Source organism: Oenanthe melanoleuca, chromosome 3 (genome assembly GCF_029582105.1).
Source record: "Oenanthe melanoleuca isolate GR-GAL-2019-014 chromosome 3, OMel1.0, whole genome shotgun sequence".
NCBI lineage: Eukaryota > Metazoa > Chordata > Aves > Passeriformes > Muscicapidae > Oenanthe > Oenanthe melanoleuca.
The window spans coordinates 101,800,071-101,820,997 of record NC_079336.1 but is presented as its reverse complement, the minus strand read 5'-3'; the positions used below and the strand labels follow the sequence as shown (position 1 = coordinate 101,820,997).

At 40.4% G+C, this 20,927-nt stretch overlaps 1 protein-coding gene across 2 annotated transcripts in view; it reads right to left on the bottom strand.

Annotated features, from left to right (window-relative positions):
* PLCB1 (phospholipase C beta 1) overlaps window positions 1-20,927 on the bottom strand; it is a 332,313-nt gene that overhangs the window by 230,851 nt on the left and 80,535 nt on the right. For both annotated transcript variants that reach the window (XM_056486829.1, XM_056486830.1), the window contains exon 3: window positions 7,582-7,650. In XM_056486829.1, the coding sequence (XP_056342804.1) occupies window positions 7,582-7,650 (69 nt within the window). The remainder of the gene's footprint in view (window positions 1-7,581; window positions 7,651-20,927) is intronic.

The window sequence follows — 20,927 nt, the reverse complement described above, 5'->3', positions numbered from 1 at the left end:
TCAAGAGCTACCTGAACCTTAGTGTAAGATCAGCATGGAATTGTTCCTTTCTGCACCTGGGACACACCAGGATCCCAGAGCACTGACACATTTCTGTCAGTATTTCTGTAAGATTATTCACTGGTCAGGCTGGTTAATAATTCAACCTACACTAGAGGGGTAGGAAGGCAAGCTCATACTCAAGAGTTTGGGAAATATTTAATTCACCTGCTTTCTTACCCAGCCCCTAAAGTGGTTTCTGTTCACCAAAAAATCACACATACATACATGCACAAACAAGATTTCTCTGCAGGGCAACCTTCTCACCAAAAACCTGACTTTTGCCATCTAAAGCCAAATTTTGAGGGGTATTGGACACTCCCAATGCTATTAACCACAGGAAAGAAGATCCAGATGCAGAAAACTGCTCCTAATTCTGTCTCTGCAATGCTAGTGCAGGTCAGCCACATCGAGGAGCAGCTGTGCAACTTCTACTCCTCCAGTGTGGAGCTGCAGAAATGCTTCTCTTTGGAAAAACTCAATCCTCAGTGTTCTCCACAGTGAGAAAAACCTTCCTAAATCATGTATAGCTGTGTATCAGTCTTAACACAGCAGTTTTCACCTGGCATTCACTGCACTTTGTGAATCACAAAGGGTTGGAAAATGCATTAAGTCAACTTTTGGCCCTCAGAAAATGTTCTTGTAGCTCTGGCCTACAGAGAACCATTTTCTTCCTCTTGCCATCCATTTTGCAGGAACACTCCTCTGGATGGCTCATTAACAGCCCAGGAGTGGCAGTGTCTGAACTGCCCAGTGGCAACAGCTGGTAATTTTGTTTATTTAACTAGGATTAGTTTGGGAGGTGACAGAGCTGAGAAAGCCACAGACAGGAAACTCGCACTCAATACAGCTGTAAGGGGTTTTTTTTGTTATCATCACACAAATACTGCCCAGGACTTATTTAAAAATGAAGCATTTGCAAGTCTTACTTGGTAGCATAATCCTACTGATAATTAAATAGGAAGGGAGGTTTGTTTGGTTTGGTTTCAGAAATAAGTTACCGAATTAAAAATCCCAAACATATTTGGATGCATTCGCCCACTTTCTTGCACATTGACAGCAGACAAAGCAAAAGAAACAAGTCTCCTTTCTGCTTGATGCTTTGGAAAAATGCTAATATGGATTTATTAACATGAATATACTGGAATCACTACCCTGGAAATCCATAGTTTTCTGCTGTTTTATCATTCACATGAGCCCCTGGCTATTTTTATTTGCTTCCATTCACGACCTTACTTGTAGATGAGTTTTAGATCCTGCTCTCATATTCCTAATAAAATGTTTCCCAGTAATACTGGTTGAGGTCTCTTTGCAGAACAGCTGTGTCCCTACAAGGTCTCTGGTGCAGCGTGGGCATCTCAGCCACACCTTGGGACACGCACAGACCAAAAAGCCTCATGGCTCCATCAGGAGATCCTGAAAACACCATTTATATGCAGATAATAACAAACATATCAAACCTTTGCAACTAATTAAAACCTGACAGCTTTCTCCAAACAGCTGTTTACAAGCTAAGGGATGTAATGACAAATCACCAAGCTGGATTCCAATAAACCAGGAAAATTTTAATCATTTGCTCTAAACAGTTGCAGAAAGATGCCTCAGCTGTGACATTTTCACCTGAGCCTGTTAATCCTACATTTGAAGCTTGCGGGTATTGCACTGCCATCAGATCTCTCCACACCACTGCTGATATATGTAGTTTAATATTTATGGAATATTTCTAGATGGAGATTATGGCTCTGAAGTAAAGACTAGCATGGTTCAGTTATTGAGTACCTTTACATTGTCAGGTAAAAAATTTTGAAATTCTTTCCAGACTGAGTGTTCATCAGAGGCTAAATGGAGTACTCCTTATTTTTATGGATAGCAACATTTTATTTATTAGCTTTTGTATTAGTACTGCACTAGAGCTGTGCTTTCCCAAGACCTTGTGATTATGCTGTAAGTCAAATGGTAACATGTCGATCTGCAAGGTAACAAACAGATAACATTGGAAAATGATAGGCAGTATCAACATCTTAGCATCATTAATAGTGCCTCCAAAATAATTTTGCCATCCCACCAATTTTTAAACTTTACGCCAGCCACTGCAAAAATGCCATTTGTCAGATTCAGGTGAGGTTTATCATGAGTGACAGGGCGTGGGGGTTTGTGACAGCTGTGCAGGACATGCTGTCCCAGCTGCACCCTCAGCTCATTAACATCATTACTTGTAAAAGCAGATTGAGACACCCCTGTCCTGGATTACTGGGCAGCAACACTGGTCACACCAAAAGGAGCAAAGGAAAAAAAAAAAGAAGTGTGCATGTACAAGGGTTTATTCAAAAGCAACAGCAGCATTTAAAGCACAGCTTTACTGATAGTTTCTGGTGTTTTCAGGAACTTAAATATCACATATTTAATTGAGCAGTGCCTACCTTTTCAAATTTAAATGTCAACTTTTAAAATCACAATTGTAAGATCCCTCTGTGCTTCTTAAAATATGGAATTTCTTATTACAGGCTTTGAGTCGCGTACTTCGGCAAACAAAAAGAAGATGAAGGCTTTATAAATATAACAAAGCAAATTATAAAACCAACCAGCTCAGAAAGCTAACTGAAAAAGTCAGGAAGCAGTGGAAAAAAAACTAAATCCTTCTGGCAATAATTCATAGTAAAATCCTTGCAAAAAACCATATGATTTCTGCCATGTCCTGAATGTTAGTAAATAGCAATTTCAATGAGCTTCCAGACAGAGCTAAGTTACACAGTGGATGACACACTGCTGCAAAGGTCCTCGTTCTCCAAATATTAGGGGTTGTGAATAAAATCACCAATTTGGGCCATTGGAGAGTCCAAGTTAAAAGCCCCTCACTCTCAGGGCCCACAGCTCCCACACTCCTGGCGGCATTTAAATCACTTCCATTTCTGCATAAGCACTGGCCAAATATCATCCAAAGAAATTCATCTTAACCTTCCTTAAAAAAGTAAACCACCCAGACAAAATGTTTATGGAACTCAATCATTATCATGGAAAAAAGAAAAATCAGTTATGTAAAAGAACAAACACATTTGGGGCGGATGTTTGTGGCTGTTGCTGTTATCCCCAAGGTGAGTGGGAAGAAGGTGAGCTGCGTGCACATTCCATTTTTATTTCCTTTTGGCAGAAATAGAACACTACTTGGGCATAATTTACATTTTCTAATTTAGCATCAAGGTTGTTGAAGGGAAAGCAGGGTGCATTTATATCAGCAGACAAAAATAACAGCAACAGCAGCGTTTGAGACCAGCAGAGTGACAGAAGCCAGTGCTGCAAAGGGCAGCACGTGTGTCACTGTCCTGTGCCATCCATGGACACTGCTGGCTTTTCCAGGGAAAGGACTGAGTCCACAAAACAGAAAAAAACCCCAATAGATCTGTGATTTCCTGCAGGCAGTCTAATCAGGGTGTTACTAAACTCAATATAAATGTCCCTGCACAGGCTGTCAGTCCTACTGACTCTCAGTCAGTGCCATGGAGTGCACGGCAGAGGCAAACACGGAGAGCTCTGACAATTCGAACAGACTTGCACATCCTCATTTCTGCCCCAAATCACCTGATTTCCAGTTAAATAATTATTTAGACTTTCCTTGCTAGTTTTCCTTTTAGTTCCTGAGCCCACCTAGTTCAGGAAATGCTGCTTTTCCTCTATAGATGTGTTAAAAGCCAGCAAACCTTCCCACAGCAGCTTCTGGTTACAACGGAGGTCCAAAATCATCTCACTCAAGCATTTCAAGAAAAGCCACCAAATAGAGAGGCTGGTACTGATATTTAAATAGTAGTTGAGGTCTTGGCAAATTTCTAACATTTAAACATCTGAATTATTTTTCTCTGTAGAGCTTGCTTGTTAAAGTAAGAAAACTCAGGGTGGGGGAGCCCTGGGGGAGATTTTTTAAAATTGGGGATTACTCTCTAAATACATCTTGGCATGAGAGTGATTCTATCATTCATAATTTCATCTCCTACAGGTTTCACAGTATATGTTATTTTAAGAAATTCATTTCCTGCTGAATGATTTATGAGGGAAAACAGGATGCTGAGGGAAAACAGACTGATCAAATGCATCAAAAGTTTTCAATATAAGCATTTACCATGGAGTTATTTCCTTCTCCCTGTCAACTCATCCTGATATTTCTTCTCGCTAGTAAAAACACAAATAGTTGCTTAAGATTTTAGTTTCCATAGAAACTGTTATTGGCTAAAGTAAATACAAGATGGTAAAAAGTGTGACTTCCCTAGTCCTGTGAGCATGTTTGCAGCTGCCAAATTTTCACCACCTGACCATTCATTTCTCAGTATTTACTGGTGCCTGACATTTTTAGCTGCGGCTCCCTTTAAAGGGCACGAACACTCTTTTGAGAGGCACTTCCATGCTTTCCAGAAGGCATGTGAATATTCATAGCTCTTCCTATGCCTCCTTGTACAAAAGCACATTTTGTGTTATTTTGCAGACCTCATCACTGAACTTTACTAGGGAAAAGATGTCTCAGTCTGCACATCAAACCAAAGCTTGAGAGCATTTTACCAGGTAATGTAAGAATAAAGGGAAATAAAACACTGCTTCATCACAACTAAAGATTTTCTCCTGTTCCCAAAATTCCTCTCACTCCCTTTTCTACCTGATTCTAATACAAACTAAAAAAGCAAAGTTATTATAATAATTTTATAACTCCCTCACTTCTGTATAAATTTCACTTTCCTAACTTTTCCCTAACATACACAATTAATGTGTCTTGCCTTGTTCCCATCAGAACATGACTTTCATTTTTTTTCTCATGTAGAGCTCTGCTGCAGTGCTCTGTGCTGCCTGAGATTTTGCCTTTCTACCAAGGAATCATCTTTGCATGTATATTGCATTGAGATGGAAAACTCTGTTACCATTTCTGAAAATAGCAGCTGAAGACAGAAGGAGCCATCCTTGACAATGTGCAAAAAGGAGGCAATTCTGGAGCTTCTCAGCATCTCAGGGTCATGTGAGTAAACTGTTTTTCATCTCCCAAGCATCAAGTGCCTTGGTACCCACTAAAAACTCCCTTCTACATTATTAGAAACCCAAGTCCTGCCCTCGTGGGAACAGCATCGCTCAGGGGCAGCCACAGATTCATTACAGTACCCAAAAATGTGTTCTCAGCTCACTGCTTGTGGTACATTAACATGAGGCCTGCAGTGTGAGAGCTGCACTTCTGTGCCTTCAAGGGAACTTTTGAGGCTAAACATTGAGGGAATGGAGAGAGCAACCAGACCAGCTGGATGAGAAATCCAGCAAGATACAAAACCCATGCAAGAACAATCACAAAATATATGGGACTGGACTTACGGAAAAATGCTATGAAAACTGAGTATTAGCCAAAAACAGAGAAATGGTAAAACCCTTTGTGCTTCTCAGTCCTTTTTCAGAAATGAAGAATACTCATGGCAGTGCACTGAGTGCATCATGAGAACAGACTGAGTTTTGGGAACCAGGACTGCCTACAGTCCTCTAAAATCATTTCTTGCTGCTGGCCTTGACACATTCTGGTAGCTTACTGTGGGTGAAGCTAATCACACTGAAACTTAACTTACTATAAAAATAAAAAGGAATTACTCTTTTATATTTAATGGAGAAGTCAAGGCTTATTTAAAAAGACACTTATTTCTATCAAAAAGCAGCAATAGATCAGAAATACAAGAAATTAGGTTTAAAGATTCCCATTAAGTTACGTTTGTAATGACAACCCATGGGTGAAATGTACTCTTAGAATTCTGAAAATAGATTTAAAAATTTGCATAAACTGGCAGAAGTCTCCTAATATAAAAATTGTACAAAATCATGAGCAGGAAAGGTGGTGGGGTAATTCAGAGAAAATCACCTCAGTCTCCTGGTTTACAGTAAAGGCAGGGGGTGCTCCCACCTGGAAGCAGATCTGTGGAAAATAGCCCCTGAAAAGCTTTGGTGAGTATCCTCCATTCCCAGTGCTCTCTCTTCAGCCAAAATCCCATGAGTTTTACTGGAAACCTCTGTGCAATCCCAGCTGCTACTGCCTGACTTGGAGCCAAGCTCTCTAAAGCTGAGCTTTAGATACTCTGTGCCAGTGACACACACAGGGCTCTGTAACACTGCTCACCTGCAGCCAACATTGCTCTGTTCAGCCCCACAACACGGATCAGAGCAAAACTGGAACAAATGGCCCCAAAAGCAGCCTTTTATTTCACACCATTTGCAAGATGCCATCAAGAGCCAGCCCAGGTGCTGTTTAGCTGCTGCCCACACACAAATCAATGACAAAAAGCAAGCTCATGCACACAGGTGGTGCATTTCACGACCCTGAGAGCTGGGATTTTCTCCTACCCCTCGTTGAATGCCACTGCTGTCAAACCTGTAACATGCTCTAACAAAACCAGCCTTTATGTAACCCAATAAATAAAAGTCACCAAGGCAATAGCTATGCATAAATTTTAGCTAAAAACATTTTGTTAGAAGAACATGAATGTCCTCTGTAAAGCGGGTAGCATTTTAAAATAATGTTCTAGACATTGTTAATACTTTATTGCTATTCATCATAGAACCATTAATCATGGTGAACTCATTTGGTATTAATGTGGATGTCATAAAATACTTCTGTTGCATTTCAATTATAACTCAGCCTTTAAAATGCTGCCAGCACTACATGGAGAGCTTTGAAAACCAAATATGAATAGTCTGTTCAGAGATAACTACAGCTGCTTTCTGGCACAGAAAAACAACCTTTTCCATTCCTAATTGCCCTCAAGGGGTGAGGAGCCCCTGGGGCTGTGCCTGGGCTGCAAGGAAGAGAGGTCATCCAGAACTAGGAATATTCCTCTCCCAAGATGAGAGTAGGAAAAACATTATTTTGGTCTATTCAAGCAGGGCTAAGCAGCAGCAAGGCCAAACTTTCCAGCCCCTGGGGAGATTTCATTTTTTCCTGTCACTCCTGGGATTCCCTGAGGCATTCTCTTGCTTCTGGAGCTGAGTGCTTGGGTTTTTTCTCTGATGTTCTGTGTCTGCCCAATAAAAACACCACAGAGAACTTGTATCTACAGAATACTGTCTGTAGAGACTGTAAATGAGTGCACAACACATCAGGGCAAACCCAAAGGGAGCTGATATCCCAAAATCTCTGATAGCAGTTTTAAAAAACCCCCAAATACTCCTTCTTAGTCTCAGGAGGCACTCAAAGAGGAGAAATCGCCAGCACAAAATACAACATGGACTCAAACAAATATCAGCTCCCTGCCATCAGGGAAGCCAAGAATTTGTGTAAGTATACCTTGACAAACCATGATTTTTGCTCCTGGACTGCCAGCAGAGCTTCCAGCAGGATTTGACACACAGAATCCAAAGACAACAGCTCAACAATCCCAACACTTCTCAACAGAAACAGTGTTAAAGAAAGAAAAGGCAAAATACTTCTTTTTAGCTGAGGCAACTTTTTTTTCTTCTTTTCGATTCTTGCATATAATTCCCATTCTTTTTTATCTAGGTCATCAAAGTAAGAGGGAAGCACACAGCAAGAATTCCTACCTTGGGAGCTCTGGCATGTTTTCCACATCTGGCATCTTTGACAAGGCTGATATCCAGCAGCTCAGTCTCCTAGAAGGAAAAATTGCAACACAAGTAATTATTACATTATTCAAGAAGCTTTGTTGTATTATCAGTGTCCCACTTCCCACATCTGTTTGTCCAAACCAAGATCAGCTTCTAAGAGAGCTCAGGTGCACCCAGGCAATTTCAACAGCAATACTGTGCAGGTCTCCTATAGATTTTATAGAAGCCATAAGAGTCAAGCTGATTTCCTGCACTGTTAAATAGCAGCTGCTGTGCTTTCAGTTTAATCCTTTTAATACAATTTGAGCATTTTGATGCTTGTCACAGTGTGACAAAAGGCATTGTCACAAACAGAAAACCCTGCCTCTGCAATAGAAAACCTGCTTTATTATTATTGCCAGAACACTTTGAAAAGTGCCCATAAACCCAAGAAGTGTTATCTCTGTAATGGTAACAAGGTTCAGCAATTTCAGTGACTGCTGCTCAGTAAAACACATGCACTTTTTGACAGGCATTTCATAGCTTGAGTGCTACTCTTGAGTTATACAACAAAGCTGGCACATCATGACAGCTTCTGTTGGGCAAATTCTTGCCCTCCCCTACACACAAGTAACAGGAAGAATCCCCTTTCCCTGATTTGAGCATTTGGAAGGAGGATGGATGCAGGAGCAGTGTGATTGCCAGCTGCCAGCAGCAATGTGAAATACTACAGCAGGAGTGTGACCACTGCAGAGAGAGCCACATCACTTCTAAGCATTTCAGCCTTCCAGAGCAGTAACTGCAAATGCAGTGCAGGGAACTTGAAATCTCTGTGCTGGACAAAGCCACTACTCCTTTTCTTTTCAATTCTAAGGAGAAAAGAAAAAATAAATTGATGGACATGTTATATTTTGCCAAGGGTTACTTGGGATCCTAATTTGTTTTCCATTTTAAGGAACCAACTCCTACTCAGCTCATGCAGATCTTTGTTTTCTACTAAGACAAACTCTACCAACAAATTTTCCTCTGACTGTACATTCATCACATTTCCCTCTGTCCCCTTTAGCAATCCCAATTCCCTTCTGTTCTTGTACTTGCTCAACTGCATGAGAACTTTTCCCCCTCTTCATGGAGCCTGTTTGGAGGAAAATTGTACTTCCAAGATGGTTATTTTTTGCGCTTACTTGCCTGAAAGAGGACAAGAGTATCAAAACTTGCCAAGATTAAAAAGAAGCACTGGCAGGGTGATAGAAGATGGGAATTACTCAAACTCCACCAACACTCAGGGCAAATGGACACAAGCACTTCTGACAGTGCAGGTGAAACTTGAAATAAAAACTATTTATAACTAAGTGCACTGGAGGGCTTTGAGTGCTTTCAACTTTGAGTTAATCCATATGGCCATTAAGATCCTGGCAGAAATGAGAATAATGGAATATGGCAGAGCTACATAGGAGTTTATCACACCTAGAGTAAGAACTCAAGTGGGAAACAGGAGTTTTATTTACACCACCAAATAATACCCACACCCCAAAGCAGTCTCAAGCCCATGGTGAAATGTTCCACAGAAGCTCCAGGCACATGCAGATCATGTCATAAAAATCAGATTTCCCCAACTGAAAGGACTAACACTAAAATTAAAGGCTTTAACAGCAAACACATGAGGGAAATTAAATATGCTGAAGAAAAATGGATCTTACACAGGGATTCTGAGCCACACAGAGGGAATTTCAAAAGCTCTTTTTCTTATTTGTCTGGTATTTTGTTTTTTATTAAAAAAAGAGAAGAACAAGAACAGAATCAGTAATTTAGTCACTTAGAAAAGTGACTAAACTAGACCTCCTGTAACACAAACACAAAAAGATCCTTTTAAGTGAAAAAACACATTAAAAAGAGACAAAAAAAAAAAAAAAAAAAAAAAAAAAAACAAGGCACAAGGCAATGACCAGCACTCCCGAGGACCTGAACAACCCTGTCCCAGGTCTGCATCCTCCCAGACACAGGAAGATGAGCAGGTAGAGGGTTGGAGTTTTGGCTACTGCTTTCAAGCTGCTTGCATGCCACCAAGCCATGTGCAGAAAATGTGACCTGAGGGCAGTCTAAGTGTAAGGGAAAATTGGAGTTTTGTGGGGCTGCTTGGCTCAGCCCAGCTGCCAGTGCTGTAGGAAACCTGATCCCCAAACATGCCCTGTTACCTCTCTGGCAGAGAACACTGGGTTTGTAATCCTATCCCCAGAATCTTTTATATCCGTAATTGACAACATCATTTAATATAAGTAGATGAGAGCAGGACCTGCACCCATGGAAGTGCCTCTGCAGGCACCATTCAGTGGAGCCTGGATAAATCAAAATTCATAATGGATCATTTCTTAGTACTTTGGTTCAAAAAGACCTCCTGGAATTCCCTTGCCCCAGGCACTTGCTTTCATCTTTTAAACAACTAATTAAGAGGGCAGAGATCAGCTTCCTTGCAAGTCAGAGGAAATACAATTTCCTATTTCCCTATTGCAAAACGCGGAGGGGAATCTTTGTAAAGGGAAAATACACTTGAGCAGTGGCCAAAGAAATGCCCAATTTCCTGTGCAGCAAAACAGCCCAAGCTCTCTTCCACCTAAATAATCAGGAGCTTTGTTAATGACTTCATCCAGGCTTGGAAAATGCACTCTATGTTGCAGGGAGCATGGAAGCCATAGCACCTGGGGGAAAAGAAAAAAATCCAAATCCTCTGCAAATCCAGCTTTTCCCTGTTCAGAGACCTCCAGTCATTGCTGCTGGGACTTAATCCTGCAATAGAGTAACATCTCTTAATGCAAGTGGCAGATCCCTCCAATCATTCATAATACAAAAATTCTGAAGCAGTGAATTACTAATCCTACCATGTTTGTTTTCAATTAGCAGCTGAGACAGAGATGCATTCAGAGGGGGCTGCATTGTGCAATCTCACTTTTATGGGTGAGCACACATTCTCAAAAGCAATAGATTGTGCAGCCCTCGGTGTCTGCTTGAGCACTTGTAATTAGGCCCATCTGAATTTAATATAATAACACCAATTTATACCAGCTGAGGATCTGGCTCACTTCTATTTTAAACTGCCCAAAATGATGCCAACTGAGTCATGGTGCCTTGGGAACGTGCTTGTGACATAACCCCAGCTACAAAGCAGGAATCCTCCTGGGTACCACTGGAGAGCTCTCCTGGAGAGCCAGCAGCAGCAGGGCAGGCGGAGAGCACAATCAACCAGAGAACCTCCCAAAACTGTGTCAAGGAGACCCAGCAGGAGCAGGTGTGCATTGCAACAGCTGCACAGGTTAGTCCAGAAAGCCAATTGCTTTACAGACAACCCTAAAAAATAATTCAACTCTTCTGCAAGCGCTCATTGTCCTGAGGAGTCATGTATTGCTCTGAAATCAAAGGTTCAACCTCTGTTTTCATGTCCCTTCTGGCTGGATGTTCTTTTTTCCCAATGTATGGCACAGCTCTCAGCTAGTGCCATTTAGTAAGAAGGTCTAACCAATTAAACTCTGCAAACTCAATTTCCACTTAACTGGAAAACCTGTGGCTTCACAGTTTCAAATTTTGAGAAGAAATTGTGTGCTTGAGAGCTTATCCAATTCTTCTAAATATCAGTGAGTCTACTAGAAGACACAAGACTGCCTTCAAAGCTTGCTTGATGCACTGCTAGCAAAATAAACTTTAGAAAACAACGCAGTTTTCTAAACAAGCACCACTTAGTGGTACTGGATGGCAACATCTGGTCAAAGTTTTCAAAGGGGTAAAGCCAATTTGCTGAAACAAACTTCAAACAGAGTCAAACAACACTTCCTATTGGGAATAGCAAATCAAAATGAAATGGTACTTTAATATTGTAAGTCTGTTTTATCATTCTCTGAACACCAAAGCACTGAATATCTCTGGAAGAAAAAATTCTGTATAGTTATTTTTATTCTGCATTTTTAAAATGTTATTTTAAATAAAACCACATGACTACTGTCCTAACAATGTCAGATAGAACCTATTAAGAACAAGACTTGAATCTGATGAGGAACATCTACAGAATCACAGAACCATTTTGGTTGGAAAAAACCTCTGAGATCATTGAGTCCAACCAAATACCACCATGACACCAAGTGCTATGTCCAGTCCTTCCTTAAGCACCGGCATGGATGGTGACTCCGCCCCTCCTGGGCACCCCACTGCAATATCTAATCATCCCTTCTGTGGAGAAGTTACAAGTTACAAGAAACTGCAAGCTATACTAAAGAACTACCTTAGGTAAATATGTATGGAAATTAATCCATTTACAGCCACTTATGGAATACACCTCGCTCAGTTTCAGGGATTTCGAGAGTGATCCATCAGCCACACTCAGATTAATTTCCCCACAGTGGGATTGAAAACTTAGTGCCAGTTCCAAAAAGTGCTTGCAGAGCTAGGGGATGTCATGTATCATCCCCCTGGTCAAAACATACCTATTTTTTCTTATTATCATTAAGAATAAATTCAATGAAACACAGCAATTTGTCTCCTTATCCCACAGGAAAGCTGTGGAGGACTGGTGAGACTGATTTAACAGAAACCTGCACAGACAGTTACGAGTAGGAGCAGCAAGGTTGTCAATGACTGTAATTGGAGCTGTGCTAAGGTAGCGCTGTGCTTCCCCAAAAGTCCCATTATATAATTCATAAGCTGCCTCTCACTAGAGAAAGACAGTCCCTAAAGAAGCTGTCTCCATGCTTCCTCCTGGCAGCACATAATTCAATTATCAGGCATCAAAATTATGGGCTGTGTCAATAAGGCAGCAGCAGAGCAGCACGTACACCTTAGATCAACAGGAGAACTCAACAACAGCAAAGTCTTTTGCTGCACAGTTGTCCTTCACAAGTTCAAAGTAATTTGTTACCTTCCCACTCACTCTTCTCAAAGAAAAAATTAGAAGTTATATTATTAATGCTAAACTTATATTATAAACTACTATATTATTAATGCCAACCTGCCCAAAGCAGCTCCTTGCAGGCGATGGAGAAAGCAGCAGCAAGGTTCTCAAATGATGGAACAAAGGCTCTTACTCCTAGAGTAGCCACTGATGTCTCAAGAATCAGTTAAACACATGAAATTTTAACTTGGTTAAAGTGGCTTCTGAATTGTCTACATTCTAAATATCTATTACAAAATCCAAAGCCCAAAACAAACTCACCACCCTGGCAGATTAAATGAAAATTTGGGTGAGAGGCACAGCTGTTCATGAGGGGAACAGCAAACAATGCTGCCTTCATTACTTTACCCAAAACCACTTCTTTTCAAGCTTTTCCTTTCCAGGCAATGAGCACTGGCAGAAAATCTCTGCAGCCTCATCCACGTCAGGCACGTTTCACCACACACTCGGGGGAATTTCCAAACCCCCTGAGATGAGGGTCCAGAAAAGAGGACTGTTTGTCAGCAGCAGCACTACAGCTCCCCAAGGAGTTGGGGAGGCACTGCTGCCATTTGTTCTCTTACCTGTGGTGACAAGGGACATCCCCCTAGGCAGGGGAGGAAGAACAGAGGTGTGCTCTGCTTACACAGAAAAAAAAAAAAAAGGAATGGGTTTAAACCTGCATTGACCATATATCTCCCTAGGTCTGGACTAGCATTTCTGAACAACTGGCAGAACCATGGGGCTTGGAATCACAGAACAGAAATTTAAAAAAAAAAAAAAAATTTAACAGAATGATTTCTTACTACCCAAAATGAATTACCTGTAAATTTGAACTTGTGCTAAACTTTACCGGGTTGTCACTAACTCTTAATTCAGAAAGATTTGGGAGACCTCAGCAAGGCAAGAGCCAGCATTTAGTATTTGACTCAACTGCTCTAGGAATGAGCTCTGAACACCTTGAAAGCTTTCCTGGCACTTCAGGAAGAACCTTCAAGCAGAGTTGCATGACATCCATCCTGCAAGGCTCTTACAAGGAAGCATTCTTATGGAAAAACAAGCCCCAAACTGAAAAATTTTGGCTATCCTAATGCCACAGAGTCTCTCATTGTATCCCTGGAGTTGTAAGAACAGCAATATTTTCTTGTACGGGGAAAATTATCTGCCATTTATATAAAGCATAAAACATTGAGCTATTAAGACAAAAATGAGAGGGAATTTTCATGCTAAGTGCCCTTTTAATAATGGAAGTGAAACAATTCTTCTGCAGCTATGCAGAGTTCTTTGCTACTTCATTAAAGGAATTTCCTTTAATTTCCTTTCCGAAATTCCTTGGATTTACAGATGGTGTGGCTGAGCAGTCTAGAAACGGGCACAGAGATTTAACAGCACAAATATTGGTGCAAAGAAACAGGAAGATTTACAAGAAGTAAAGATTTGCTGCCTGCCTTCATCCCAGCAAACTGACCATCACAAATAGGAAAAAGACACAGGGAAGACTCAGCATGCTGTGATCAACCATCATCTCAGGTGCTCAGCTAACTAATGCTACAGTTCAAGTCCAAAGTCACCAGTGTTGACAGAGTATAAACTCAGCTTGGTATATAAAAACACTTCCCCAGTGAGTTAGTGTCACTACATACTCCAAAAAACCAAGCCACAAGCCTTAATCTTACAGCTTAAATACATGAGGCAACCAGTGAAGAAAAGGAGCAATGGGTCTGTGAAGTGATCTCCCAGCAGGACAGAGGAAAACAAAGGCAAAGCTGGAGAAGTACCTCCCTATCCTAATCCCTCATTAACACAGCTTCTCCTTATCCCACTGCTGCTTTTGCCTTGGCTCTCCCTCTCCAGGAAAGGCTCCACCACAAGAACACCCAAACCCAGAAGTTTCTCATTCAAACAACTTGGATTTGTTGCAGCTGGCCATGGGAAGGAATTGTACGGACAGGAACACCTTGAATGTACCTGGTTGGAACTGGTTTGGATCTGCTAAAATTGCTCTTGCACCTCTGCTCATCCCACTCACACAAGCAGAGAAAAATAGGAGCAAAAGGAGAATTTGTGAAGTGCAGCCATATTCAAAAATGAAAAGAGCTGGGGGAGGACCTGCTCCAGAAGAAAATACAAAAGCACCTTGTAGGCAGCCTTCATAATGGTACTTGACTGATTTTTATTCACATAACTGAGAATAACCTGGCAGTTTGTAGCTTTAGAGCCACAAGGAAGATTACAGTGAATTAAAGTTTAAGCAGTATATTAAAAAACAATTTTTAAAAAGCAGTGTTTTTATTAAGAAACTTTTCCTTTCAAATCCCAACTGAAACATGTATGATTATGATGATTAAATGCCTGCCCAAGAAGGGATCTACCATATTTTGGGAGTGATGTTCTCATGCCATTATTTCCCACTGGCAGGGGATCACAGGCTACACAGAGATTGTTTTTTCCTTTGAAGCAAGTAAAATGTATTATTTTCAACAGAGTGCCCCAAACAGTGAACAGCAAGAGCAGAGATTTTCATCCCACATGGAAAACCACTGTACAACTCATGCTTTACCACACCTGACAGTGCAGCTCCTCCTCAGGAAAATCTGTTCACCAACAAAAGGTTTTTCCCAAGACTGAATGAGATTCAAGGCTTTTGAACTTTTAGTAAAGCCCTTTTTTAATGCATGCAGCTTAAGCTGGAGGCATCTAAACAAATATCAACAAATTAATGGCTGTGGCTGTTTGATTTTTAGAAGCTACTTTAGCAGGTGAAGGTGTTTTTTGGCAGAACTCCACTGCTCTGGAATAGTTCTTCTGACTAGTTAGGTTTTGAGGAGGGGTTTGGAGACTGCACATTCATGTCAACAGCACAGAGCTTTTGGCTTGTCTATATTAAAAAAATAAATGCTTCTAACATATCTAAACTTAACACAATTGGAAGACTGGCACCTTGGAGTTGCTCTGCTCCCCACATAACACAGGGAGTTTTAATGCCAAGGCACAAACACAGCAATCCATGCCCTACTTAACATGCCTGCCACTTCCATGGATGGATAAAGAGAATCAACTAAAAACTGTATGGAAGCAGAATTGCATCCCTGCCAACTCCTCCAGCTACAGCCCTGGCATGTGTTACTTAACTGGAAAATCCACAGTCCAGGCACAATTCCAACTGGAGACTCCAGCTATAACATGCTGCTTGAGCATTAACAACAACAGCTGAAAACCTGCAATACCTGGAGATTGGAAAAAAAACTAAAACATCTACAGTTTTGGAAGAGGAAGGAGAAATAATCCCAGCAGCTGCATTCACATTAGTCTGATGGACAAAGCTTTGGATGAGATGATGAAAAGTATTAATCACATGAAGGTAAAACAGCAACAGAAAAGAGACAGCGTGAGTTTGCTGGCCAGATCATACCTAAGCTGCTAATTTTTCTTTTTTCTTGGCACAGGAAGCTTTGAACATCTTCTCTGTGCCTGAATTTTGATTAATATCATGAGATGGAACTGACAAGTCATCATCCCAAACTCTGGTCACCAGTACTCTGAGGTGAATTTAACCTGAAGGAGCTACAGAGAAGGTTCCAGAAGCAATCACAGAACCCAGAGCAGGCTCTTGTTAGAGGAGACTCAGAGAGCTTGGCTTCCACCAAACAGCTAAGAGGGGGGGATGATTATTATCTATAAAAACATGCATTGTGTAATCAGCTGAGAGGAAGAGGAGCTATTCCATCTAGAAAGCAATAAGAACTGAGTTATATGGATTCTAAAGTGTGGGCAAAATTAGGACTATTTTTCTTCAGTTATTGCAAGCAAAAATCCCTTTTAAAAAGGAGGTTGAGCTGTGTTTCTGAATACTAACACATACACTATACAAAATCCATAAACATAGAGCACAGAAAATGTTTTTCCACAGTAGTGATCTAAAGGAATTGTATTTATTTACATCAAAATCTTTGCGTTCTCATCACTTGAGCCACCAGGCAGCTTTAGCTACAAAGTTACCAATGAGTAGTTCAGAGAGTAATTCATTAAATACTAATTCGTAAGTGGCCTATCTGCAGGTGTTGATACTCCAACAGCTTCAGAGATTTATACTTCCAGGCTCTTTATATGACTATCAGAAAAAGGCAGCAGAAGCTGCAAATGCAGAGGGAAAAGCTTTTCCCAGCCAGATCCTCAAATGTTTGCTGTTCTCAAGGAGGATGAAGCACACAAACAACATCAGCTGAAGGTATTCACACACTCCAAAGAGATGAGAAACGTGCAGGTGAGGGCACAACAGATCTGCAGGGAAGCTTTGGTTTGCTCTGAGGGAAATAATTTTGCTTCTTCCAAATGCACAGTCCCTAGTGCAGGAGCTGGGCAGCAATTTTCTGTGTTCTCCCTGTGCTGAGGCACCAACTCTCACTCCATCCTCCCACAGCCCCTTTCACTTCACCAGCTGCTGCCACACTTTAATTTCCCTCATTACCTCCATTTGCTGCTTACCTTGTAAATGTAAGTCAGTTTAAAACAGTTATTTGTTCGGTATTTATCAGGGAATTAATTAGAGGGGAGTAAGAATTTCTTGCTAATTTATTCTTTACAAGCTGTAATCATTATTATTTTTGCATGCTCTCAGGGTTTATGGATAAGTGCATCTTAAAAATCAAAGAAAAAAAAAAAAATAGAATCCCCAGATCAGAATCAGTGGATGAATCTCTACAGATTTAATTTACATTCATCTGCTATTAATCTAAATGCATAATATTCATCACCATTATTTTATAAACCTCTAGATAGAGCTGGGAAATTATTTTTATTGCAGTATTTGCATGCGCATGCCTCAGATTCTTTTCGTCTTGGCAGCTGTGCCTGAAATTGGAATTTACACTGAATGAGGAAATACAGGTCATTCAGCAAACACAACAGAGATGAAGTCAATGGCAACTTGTTGGAAGACCTTGAATTCTTGCCAAGCCACGTTTCCCAAAATATTTTGCCCTACACCACACTCAAGCCTCAATTACCAGCTACACTCTCCTGCAGGAGCCAGCTGCTCTAAGCATCAAAGGCACATACTCAAAACATAACCAAGTTGTAATTCAGCAAAAAGATGTAAAGATGGATGATTAGCTCTTCTTATCTTTCATCAGACTGAAGAACACACTTTTATTAACAGGGACTCACTTCAGCCTACACCTGAAGTGTGCCAATAGTCAGCTGTGTTCAGCATTACACTCTGAAGTCTGCTTTTTATTCCTTGCCTGAATCCAGCACTTTTAGGGGCTGTTAAAAGATGAGGTTTTTTTTCCTAACTCTGTCTTGTTGGCAGCACAGACACAAGAAGATATTTTTCTCTCCTATCAGGGCACTCTCTGGTTCTTTCCTGTTTATATTTTCCCCGCTATGTGGAACTAAAAGCAAGGCAGCAAACCCAAGGTTAGCCCTGTTGTCTAATGATGTTTCTTTATTTAGCAGCTCGTTTGACTGCAGTTGCTGTTTTCTTCCCCAGAAATGTTCTCAGTTCTGTTCTCTGGAGCATAATTATTCCAAGTACCTTTGCCCCAGCAGCAGCACACCAAGACTTCTTGACTTCACAGAAGAAGGTTCATGTTCTTGAAGGTGACTGAAACACGACTTGAAGAAAGTACTGAATGGCTCAATCCTGGCAGGAAAATGCGAAATGAGAAGACCCAAATACTTTGCAGGTCCCCCAAGCCTCTGTGATGCACAATTTTTAAAAACCTCAAAGGCATTTTTCATGGCACAACCAACCTGCAAGACTGAAGGGCATTTAACACCCAAATACACTGATTTGGATCCATTAGTATCTCATATTGTCAGAAAAATCACCTCACTTTTCCAACGCTGTCCCTGACACAACCTAGATGGCAGCTCTGCATTTCTTTTCCAGACTTGAACCACTCAGCATGAAATAGTCCTGCTGGATGATTGCCTGGGCTGGGGTGGGTTGGTTGTTATTCTTCATGTAGCAGCCACGGTGATTTCACCAATTTCCTCAAATGAAGCTGCAATTTCTGAAATAAGGCACATCCTAGCGAAAGGGATGAATGGGAGGGAGTCAGAAATGCTTTGGGAAATGTTTCATGCATGCTCTGAAATACCAACTATGCCTTATATGTGGGAAGATCTAATGCCTTCCTGCTTGGAAAAATACCTTTGGATTTCAACAGTCAGTAAAGTTCTCACTACCACATCTGTGAAAATACAGCCAAGTTTGGACAAGCTACTGAAACATCTCCTTTTGCATATAATGAACTTAAAAAACCAGAGTATATATGCAAGCTGTTATTCTCAAAATGCATAAGGGAAATTAAATGTTTAATCTAGCATTTCACAAGATCTAAGTGGTTAAATTTGCAACTTAAATAATATCTTAACAAGTGTCTTGCTTCCAAATACAATTTCATGTGTAATGAAATTATTGTTAGGAATCAAGGATATGATTTAACATATCTTTTAAAGCAGGCTAGGTTGCCTCCAGAACAATATCAAAAAGTGCTATTATTGAGTAAAAAGCATGAGAGTTGGGGAAAGAAGGCTCACATGCTTAGAAAAAAATATTTTTTCCATAATTACATAGATTGAGAAACAGCTTATTGTTTATTTCTGTAAACATCTTCAAAGAGACTTTTCAAGTTATGGAAAGTAAACACAGGAAAATTAGAAAAACAACTTTTTTTTTTTTTTCTCTCCCAGAAAAATGATGGTTTGAAAACCAGCTATGGAATATATTTAGGAGAACAAGTAGAACAGCACTTGGATAGAGGCTGGGGTCAGTGGCATCACCAACTGATTTTTGTCCAAGGACACATCAAATCAAGATTTTACGGATAAGAATTTAACTGCAGCCTGTCACCCTCAAAAACCCTTCCCACAACAGGCAGCTGGTCTGGCTGTAAGTCAGGATAGGAGGGGTGATGGCACAAGACACTCAAAATGAGAACCTGGGTGACAGCTAAACCCTGTAAAAGAGACGTGGTGAGGTAGAGAGCAAATAAACAGGAACTTGCCAGAAGGTCATGTCTGTGTGTTTTGCGGTCAACCCTTGCAGCCTTATAAAGATAATTATGATATTTAGGGTTCTAGTTGGGAGATTTTTTTTTCCTACTACTGTTTGTGAGTCCAAGGTCCTGTATGAGAATTACAGGATTAAACATGGATTGGGATGTGTTGAGGGACACAAGTTTTTAGGCACGTATCTCCTGGTCTGTGTACACAATAAAATTACTTTATCCAGTTAAACCAGACTCATAGATTCTCATTATCCTTCCCCAGGATAAGCAACCTCTAATTATAAGTCACAATTCACCACGCTCCCCTGATTTTTGCAGGATGTTGTAAATGAAAACCCACAAAGCATCTCATGTGGAAGGGTCAAGAGTGACCACAAAGAAAATGTTCTACTTAATAATGAACAAACAAAAAAACTGGCAGAAACTGTGCAATTCTCTCAAAAACAAGCAAATAAACACATGGACTTGTGACACTCCTTCTTCCCTTCCACACCTTTCCATATATTCCTGTTAGAAAACTTGCCTCTTCTGTAACAAAGAAAACCCCGCATCAGACACATGATGTAATATTTTATACTTCTTTTTTAGTCTGGATTATCTCCAGGATCTTCCAAACCTGATTCAAAACACTAATCTGTGTATCAACACTTTTGGAAATGTGGGTATGTGACAATGTAATGGCATTCTCACTTCCTTTCCCACAGCAAATACAATTTTCCATTCACAAAAAAAAAAATGCAGAAACAGCTTTAATTTCTCTGAAAGTCTGGCTTCACTGTCAGTCCAGATCTAAATGTACTTTTTTGTGTACAGAAAGGTCTCTTAAATACTAAGTGTATATCTTTCTTTAAAATGAGTTTTTATTTAGGCTGGTAGAGGCTTAGTCTCTATCAGTAGCTTCAACCTTTCAAAAGGATTGTTTACCACTTCAATTAAAGGAGAACAGAATAACATGACCAATTAAAAAGATGAAGGAGATGGGGTTTTATATTAAACTGGAAATTACCCTTATGGATAAACAAACCTTAGCCAATTATTGCAGCAACAAAATAAATTAGGATACAGTCTCAAACCAGATTAAACACAAGATTAATTTCTTGGAGAAGTATGTGCTCAAGATGGGAGAACTCAGCAGCCACAACCATGTGTGTCCCTGCCCTTACAGCCCTGAAGGAAGAACACAAATCATGCAGGCATTGGGAAAGCACCAGCAGGAATGGTATTTTAATACTTCTTGCACTATTTTGTATCACTTTTGTTATGAGTTTAACAGACTCATTTGTGCTTCAGGAAGACCCTATCAATATTTGAGCAGTACATCCAACCTCCACCAAATAAATCAACCGATCCTGACTTTTATTTCCCCAGATATAGAATCTACATTTGATCATCCCATAAATAATTGCTCACCTCTG